This window comes from Dreissena polymorpha, chromosome 6 (genome assembly GCF_020536995.1).
Source record: "Dreissena polymorpha isolate Duluth1 chromosome 6, UMN_Dpol_1.0, whole genome shotgun sequence".
Taxonomy (NCBI): Eukaryota; Metazoa; Mollusca; class Bivalvia; order Myida; family Dreissenidae; genus Dreissena; species Dreissena polymorpha.
This window is the reverse complement of record NC_068360.1, coordinates 85115483-85124571: the sequence shown is the minus strand read 5'-3', so window position 1 is coordinate 85124571 and position 9089 is coordinate 85115483. Positions and strand designations below refer to the sequence as shown.

The window sequence follows — 9089 nt, the reverse complement described above, 5'->3', positions numbered from 1 at the left end:
TACATTTGTCGTACAGAAGAATTAATGTATCTCCCGTTTCATATAAAATACATTTGTTTTTTTGAGAATTCTGTCCTCTCTTCAGTGTGCATTTAAAGATTTGCAATAAAGTGTTTCAGTTTGTTTATTGTATTATGAAATGTGTGTCAATAAGTAAAATCATTCTGATATTCATTTCCATCAAATTTCATTGTATCGCATTTGTTGTTCTGTTTGAAAAGGCACTGATATTGTTTATTTTTATTTTTTTTATAAAGTTTTGTTCCGATAGGGCTATATTGGCCAGCGTCCATATCATAGATGAAACAGAGCTGTGGACTTTCCATGCCATGTCCCGCACCTACTGCATTTGATTACCCAACGACGAGTCGACTTGAAACTAGATTGGAGAAATTTCCATTACCACGTGCGGACACTTTCAGAGCAGTGTCGGTAAAGGACCCCGTGGACGCCGACAGAGAGAACCGCTGTTTCGCACAGTGCCTTCGAGTGGATCAGTGTTTGAAGGTATTTGTTCTTTAACAAACTTATAACCTTGGGTGTATTTGCTTTTCATTTGTCTTCGTGAGAAGACCATAACATTTTCATCCCTGCTTAAGTTCTTCGACGAACTTGTTAACTTTAAAAGTTGTTTGTGTGTTTACATCATAAAAGTGACGTGTTGACCTTGCCATTTTACTGTCAAAGAGGATTTCATTTCGACATGTTTGTAAAGAATGTTTTTCTGTGTGTGTTAATTTATGTGATTTTGTGGATTTCGAATGGACACATAATTTTTATTATGTTGTTTATTTTTTGGTTGACGTATTGTGACAATTAAATGCGTATTTATAAATAGAACTTTCGTTTTTCGGTGTCACATGGTAAACAAAACCAAACGAAAGAACGTTTTGTGTTTCGGTTCGGTGTTATTTCAGTTGTTTAGAACATTGTATAGTTGAGATGGCGTTTGCAGAGAATTGTACTTGTCAATTGTTTTAATTCACGGATAATACTAGTTTTGCAATATGTTTCCGTGACCGCATAACTTAACAACAGCATGTCGGTTAAAATTTGTATTTTTAACATAAAGGGATATTTTCACGTTTCGGTAACTTGACAAAATTAAAACAAGTTGTTTCAGATTCGCAAATTTTCGTTTAAGTTATGATATTTGTGAGAATACAGTAATACTGAACATTTACCATGGTCTCATATAGCCATTATATGCATCTCTTGACGATTTAAAAACCTGAAAATTATAAAGCGTTGCAACGCGAAACGATTGAATAATTTGGAGAGTTCTGTTGTTGTCGTTTAATTTTGTGAAACTACGAAGATTGCTTATATAAAGTATAAAATACGTCTCTCATACATACTTGGCAGGATGGCCGAGCGGTCTAATTGGTTTTTACTCCAGGACTGCGGGGGTCACGGGTTCGAACCCTGCTGCGGGCTACTTTGTTTTTCTTTTTTAAATTTTATCCTTGATTTTTTACTGGAGCTTTTTAGATCCAATGTTAACATCTATCAATATAAAGCATTTAATGACAAACTTCAAAACATGCCAAAATCTGTGAAAAGGCCCCTTTAAGGCTGTTAACTGTTAACCTATTTGAATATTTAGTTATTTACATAATATACAATACCCTAACATCCGAAATGTCCATTATCCAACACATGATATTTAAATTAAATGTGCATGTCAAGCATAGTACTATATGTCAGTGGGACGAAATGTCCAATCCCTCCTTACACAAAGTGGCACTAACTGGAAGTGGCCAGAAACAACCATCACCCACCGTCATTTATTAGCCTTAAGATTACATTATAAATTTAAAGCGACGTGCTGTAGATACTTTATGGTATGGTCTACTTGAAGATCATTTGAATTGCAGGTATTCTTAAAATATTGTAGCTGTTGAGATATTTTAGCATTTGGAGGTTTTTCATTAAGTATTGCAGATATTTTTTTTATTTTAGTCGTGACATCTTGTCATTGAAAAATTATATACGAATTACCAAAGTAAATGTATTGCTCATAGAACAATTATGAGCTTATTTGAAATAAAGCAATAGTTTGGGAATTTTAGGTTTAGTTTAACAGTGTACAAATATTGATTTTGTATGGAATATTGAAAAGAATCATCATATCTTAGTGATATAGATAGTTGAGTTCTAAATATAACAGTCTTGTATGTATCTTGGTTTGTCATGGATAGGAGAGAAATTCATTGTAAATAGTTTCAACCTGAGGCTGTTTTGAATTTAAAATGGTAATGATCATTCGTATGTGGTTATGATGTTTATGCGTTGTGAAGTTGTGTGATTGTCTCTATGTTTTTGATGTACTAGTGAATTTATTATTAAACCCAAATTTGACTTTTAACCATTTTGCTTGTAAGTTTACTTCCTGGCCAGAAATAAATATATGCAAAATGTATGGGTGATAAGTTGGTTCCTTTTTCCTAGTTCCTTATTCCTTTTTCGAATAAGGAATAAGGAACTGTTCCTTATTCCTTATTCAGGCGTAACATATTTGTTATAGGGTTTAACAGAACAATAATGCAAACATTTCTGAAGTAAATAAAACAAAAAAACTCGAATACATTTACTTAATGTATTACGTTACATATTCATGTTTCTTCTTCGTGCGTGCGTATGATTTCTTGTTTAAACCGAACCGATATTTTCTAATTCGAATACTAATTTCAAATCAACAAAACCTAAAGCATTGTACATGTATGTGATTAAAAAAATCAATCTTGTATATTTAAACATGTTTGTTTTTATTTATGATCCAGTTCCTTATTCGAGGCTGAATACGGAAAAAAGAACCAGTTCCAAAGTCCGTATTCAAGCCGAATAAGAAACTGGTATTTTCTTACTTAAACATCAATGAAATTGATCCAAAATTAACCACATTTAAATGAACATATTATTTATATATTGGTTGTATATGTAAAATTCTAATTGCAAAACATTTCTACTAAGTTTTTCGTGATGATTATCCAGTTCCTTATTCAGTGTGAAAAAGGAATAAGGAACTGGTTCCTTATTCCTTATTCAAATCGAATAAGGAACTGGAATTTTTTTTCTATAGATTATAAGTCAAAATGAACCAACGAGACGAATAACTCAACGAAAATTATTGTAAATGTATGTCGGGTGTAACAAATATTAATTGCAGTTCGTTTCTACTTTTTTATTTGATAATAATATACTTCCTTATTCGTTTTGAATAAGGAATAAGGAACTGGTTATTATTCCTTTTTCAATCGAATAAGGAACTGGAATTTACATACTAAACAAAATATTAAAATGAACCAAAGGGACCAATAAACCAATGAAAATCATTGTAAATGTAGGTTGGGTATCAAAAAAACATTAATTGCAGCACATATCTATTAAGTTTCTTTTAATGGTAACATAGTCCCTTATTCCTTATTCGGATTGAAACAGGAATAAGGAACTGGTTCCTTATTCCTTATTCAAATCGAATAAGGAACTGGCATTTTCCTACTAAACAAATTATTAAAAGGAACCAAAGAGACCAATAAATCAATGAAAATCATTTTGAATGTAGGTTGGGTATAAAAAAACATTATTTGCAGTACATCTCTAATAAGTTTCTTTTACTGATAACATTGTTCCTTATTCGAATTAAAAAAGAAATAAGGAACTGGTTGACGCATTGAAATCACTTTACATCCTTAATCATATCCCCTTGTAACTGTTTAGGTATTAGAACGGAATGGGATAGCTAAATCATGACTGGTATTCAGCTATCGGAAAGTCTTCTCTAGAAGTTAGGGTCAGAAAAACTGCAAGAATTGTATTACACATATAAATTTAAAAAAATCGTAAAGTCAGTTCCTTATTCGGAAGCCTTTATTTTTGAAAATCACTTTCGGATATGTTATATTTAAGATGTAGCGTGAGTTATTTAAGCATGATTATGTTATATGGACGTATTCTGTCACATTTCTTTTTACATTCTATGTCACTATACACGCTGAAAACAAGTATTTTTAAGAGGATAATTAGGAATGGTATTGTCTTTCTCAAACATAAATTAAAATTAACCATATAATATAAAATGTCGATGAAAATCATGGTTTATATAGGTTCGAAGTTAAAAATATTTATTGTAATATATTTCTACCTACTATTATTTAATAATAATACAGTTCCTTATTCAGTGCGAATAAGGAATAAGGAACTGGTTCCTTGTTCCTTATTCAAATCGAATAAGGAACTGGCTTTTTGATACTAAACAAACTATTAAAATGAGCCACAGAGACCAATAAATCAATGAAAATCATTGTAAATTTAGGTTGGGTATCAAATACATTTTATTGCAGTACATCTCTACTATGTTTCAATTAATCATAACCTAGTTCCTTATTCGGATTGAAAAAGGAATAAGGAACTGCCTCCTTATTCCTTATTCAAATCGAATAAGGAACTGGCATTTTCTTACACACACATACAAATAAAAGGAACCAAAGACCCATATATCAATGAAAATCATTTTAAATGTAGGTTGGGTATTAAAAATATGTATTGTTGTGCATTCCTAAATAGTTTTTTCCGTCATGATAACCAGTTTTTGTGGAAAAAAGTAACCAGGTGCACTGTCTTCGGAACAAAAAGGACTGGTTACCACCAAGACCAGTGCTAGTTTGTCGTTTATCACGACCTTTAATCTGTTGGCAATTTTGAAGATCGCCGGATGTACCGTTGGCATCCAAAATGAAGAAGACGCATTTTCGGAGATAGAAAATATATTTACATATCAGCACTCAAGTAAAGCTGGTATACGCATGTGTTTTTTAATTAGAATACAAAATACGGAGGAATCTCTATGGAACTTTCCAGAGGCCTGTGAGTGGCTGCTTCCGGTGCAGTCGCGCCTTTCTCTTTTCAATCCGAATAAAGAACTAGGTTATCATTAAATGAAACTTATTAGAGATATTCTGCAATTAATATTTTTTATACCCACCTACATTAACAATGATTTCCATTGATTTGCTGGTCTCTTTTGTTCATTTAAATAGTTTGTTAAGTATGAAAATGCCAGGTCCTTATTCGATTTGAATAAGGAATAAGGAACCGGTTTCTTATTCCTTTTTCAATCAGAATAAGGAACTAGGTTATGATTAAATGAAACATAGTAGAGATGTACTGCAATTAATGTTTTTGATACCCAACCTAAATTTAATTGATTTATTGGTCTCTGTGGTTCATTTTAATAGTTTGTTAAGTATCAAAAGCCAGTTATTTATTCGATTTGAATAAGGAATAAGGTACCAAATCCTTATTCCTTTTTCGCACTGAATAAGGAACTGTGTTATTATTTAATAATACTTGGTAGAAACATATTGCATTAAATATTTGTAACTTCGAACCTACATAAACCATGATTTTCATCGATATTTAATATTATTTGGTTAATTTCAATTTATGTTTAAGTAAGGCAATACTATTTCCTTATTATCGTCTTCATAATACTTGTTTTCAGCGTGTATAGTCACATAGAATATAAAAGAAATCTGACAGAATACGCCAATATAACATATTCAAGCTTCAATAACCCACACACCATCGTAAATATAACATATTCGAAAGTTATCGACTGAAATACAGGCTTCCGAATAAGTAACTAACTTTACGCCCAATTCCTTATTCAGAGGCCATAATTTCGGATACTTTAATTCGGATCATTTTATAATAGCACAGCTTTATAGTCGTTATTATTGGCGATTTTTTTGTGTAAGATGTGTTACTTATATCTCTGGTACAGTTCTTGAAGTCTTATCTGACCCTAACTGTGGTCAAGACTATATAATAGCTGAAAACTAAACATGTTTTAGATATCTTGTTCCGTTTTCATACGAAAACTGGTACGAAGGGATATGATTAAGAATTCAAAATGATTTCAACACGTCTCCATAAAAGAAAGACTGCATCGGAAGCAGCGGTCCAAGTGCCACTATAAGATTGAAAAGTTTCATCGGAATGCCTCACTATTTTATTTTATAATTGAAACGAAAAAGCGCGCATCCTAGCTGTAAGTGTGTTTTCTTCTGATATATTTTTAGTGCAAATACGAGTTTTCTCGCTCATGCAGACCGACAGTACATTCGGCGACTTTCAACCACGGCACAAGACGAATGCCAATGTTCCTGACAGAGTTGTCATCCGTGCGACGTCACTGATGTCACAATAAAGCGAGATTGAACCAGAAGCAGCGGCCACAGTGCCTCTATTAGACTGGAAAGTTTCATCGAAATTCCTCTGTATTTCGTTGATGCTGTTTTTTTTAAAATTAAACACCAAAACTTGCATAGCTGAAATTGGGTAGTTTTATTTCAATAGATTTTCTATCTCCGAAAGCGCGTTTTCTCGCTCTATGATGCCTACTTTACATCCGGCCACCTTCAACATTGGCGCACGATTAAAAGTCATGAGAACCGACAAAATGGCACTGTTCTCGGTGGTTATAAGTGATATCTTTAGATATTGCAACTGGTTACGCTTTCCTTATTCAGCCGCGAAAACGGCACTAGGTTATCATTACACAAGAATACTAAAAAGAAATGTAATAAATACATATGTTTTATTGCCAACCTACATATACAGTGATTTTCCTTGATTTATTCGTCTCTTATTTCATATTATTTTATTTGTTAAGTAAGAAAATACCAGTTGATTACTCGATTTGAATAAGGAATAAGGAGCAGTTCATTATTCCTTATTCAAATCGAATAAGTAACTATGTTATAATTAAATTCAACAAAGTAGAAATGCACTGCCATTAAATAATTATACCCGTCCAACATAATCAATAATTTTCTTTGAGTTATCCGTCTCGTTGGTTCATTTTGATTTATAATTTATGGAAAGAACATTCCAGTTCCTTATTCGATTTGAATAAGGAATAAGGAACCAGTTCCTTATTCCCTATTCGCACTGAATAAGGAACTGTGTTATTATTAAATAATACTAGTAAGCAATATATTGCATTAAATATTTTTAACTTAGAACCTACATAATATTAAGAAGTGAAAACCATGATTTTCATCGACATTTTATATTATTTGGTTAATTTTGATTTATGTTTGAGAAAGGCAATACCATTTCCTAATTATCCTCTTCATAATACGTGTTTTTAGCGTGTTTAGTGACATAGAATGTAAAAGAAATGTGACAGAATACGTCCATATAACATAATCATGCTTAAATAACCCACACTACATCTTAAATATAACATATCCGAAAGTGATTTTCCGAAATGCTAGCTTCCGAATAAGGAACTAACTTTACGCCAATTCCTTATTCAGATGCCATAATTTCGGATACTTAAATTCGGATCATTCTAGAATAGCACAGCTATATATTCGTTATTATTGGCTATTTTAAATGTAAGATTTTTTTTAATTTATATGTCTGATACAGTTCTTGAAGTTCTTTCTGACCCTTACTTCTAGAGAAGACTTTTCGATAGCTGAATAACAGTCATGATTTAGCTATCCCACCCCGTTCTTATACCTAAACAGTTACATGGGGATGTAATTAAGAATGCAAAGCGATTTCAATGCGTCAACCAGGTACTTATTCTTATTTCAATACGAATAAGGAACTATGTTATCATTAAATGAAACTTATTAGAGATGTACTGCAAATAATGTTTTTATACCCAACCTACGTTAAAAATGAGTTTCATTGATTTATTGGTCTCTTTGGTTCATTTTAATAATTTGTTTAGTAGGAAAATGCCAGTTCCTTATTCGATTTGAATAAGAAATAAGGAACCAGTTCCTTATTTTTGTTTCAATCCAAATAAGGAAATATGTTATCATTAAATGAAACTTAATAGAGATGTGCTGCAGTAAATGTTTTTTGATACCCAACCTACATTTACAATGATTTTCATTGATTTATTGGTCCCTTTGGTTCATTTTAATATTTTGTTTAGTATGAACATTCCAGTTCCTTATTCGATTTGAACAAGGAATCAGGAACCAGTTCCTTATTCTTTATTCAAACCGAATAAGGAACTATGTTATTATTAAATAAAACAAAGTAGAAATGTACTGCAATTAATATTTGTTACATCCGACATACATTTACAATAATTTTCTTTGAGTTATTCGTCTCGTTCGTTCGTTTTGATTTATAATTTATAGAGAAAAAATTCCAGTTCCTTATTCGATTTGAATAAGGAATAAGGAATCAGTTCCTTATTCCTTATTCACACTGAATAAGGAACTGGATAATCATCACTGAAAACTTAGTAGAAATGTATTGCAATTAGAACTTTACATATGCACCAAATATATAAATAATATGTTAATTTATATGTGGTTAATTTTGTATCAATTTCATTGATGATTAAGTAAGAAAATGCCAGTTCCTTATTCGGCTTAAATAAGGAATAAGGAACTGTATTATAGATAAAAACAAAACATGTTTAAATGTACAAGATTGATTTTTTATCATTTACATGTACAATAATAGTATATGCTTTTGGTTTTGTTGATTTGAAATTAGTATTCTAATTAGAAAATATCGGTTCGGTTTAAACAAGAAATCATACGCACGCGCGAAGATGAAACATGAATATGTAACGTAATACATAAAGTAAATTTATTCGAGTTTTTTTGTTTTGATTTACTTCAGACATGTTTACATTATTGTCCTTTAAAAACCTATAACAAATATGTTATGCGTGAAAGGAATACGGAACAGTTCCTTATTCCTTATTCGAAAAAGGAATAAGGAACTAGGAAAAAGGAAACAACTTATCACCCATGCAAAATGTTATAATCGGAGGTCATCATGCAATTTGTGAATGTGTGTGAATGTTTGTTGATGAAGTATTGTAATATTATGCGCTAAACTTGTCGGTTCTCTTAACTAGGAAATACATGAATTTTGAACATTTTTGCAAATTAATACTTGTGTATATTCATTTATTTGATTATGTGTGACGAATCATAACCATGTTAACCGTTATTTGATTATGTAATTGCATGATGATATAAGAAATTCAAATATGAATGTTCGTTGATTTAAGTATGTTAATTCATGCTTTAAACTTTTGA

The 9089-nt window shown here is 31.3% G+C and overlaps 1 protein-coding gene across 1 annotated transcript; it reads left to right on the top strand.

Annotated features, from left to right (window-relative positions):
- Positions 1 to 262: 262 nt before the first annotated feature.
- On the top strand, positions 263 to 6236 carry LOC127835423 (uncharacterized). Its single transcript, XM_052361849.1, has 2 exons — positions 263 to 507; positions 6084 to 6236. The coding sequence occupies exons 1-2, from the start codon at positions 301 to 303 to the stop codon at positions 6198 to 6200; spliced, it is 324 nt and encodes a 107-aa protein (XP_052217809.1). The 5' UTR covers positions 263 to 300; the 3' UTR covers positions 6201 to 6236.
- The last annotated feature ends 2853 nt before the right edge of the window (positions 6237 to 9089 follow it).

Excerpts from the sequence above, each read along its gene's own strand:
- LOC127835423 (XM_052361849.1), top strand. The coding sequence starts at position 301 with ATGAAACAGAGCTGTGGACTTTCCATGCCATGTCCCGCACCTACTGCA. Across the intron at positions 508-6,083 it reads GAGTGGATCAGTGTTTGAAG|TGCAAATACGAGTTTTCTCG; the intron begins GTATTTGTTCTT and ends ATATATTTTTAG.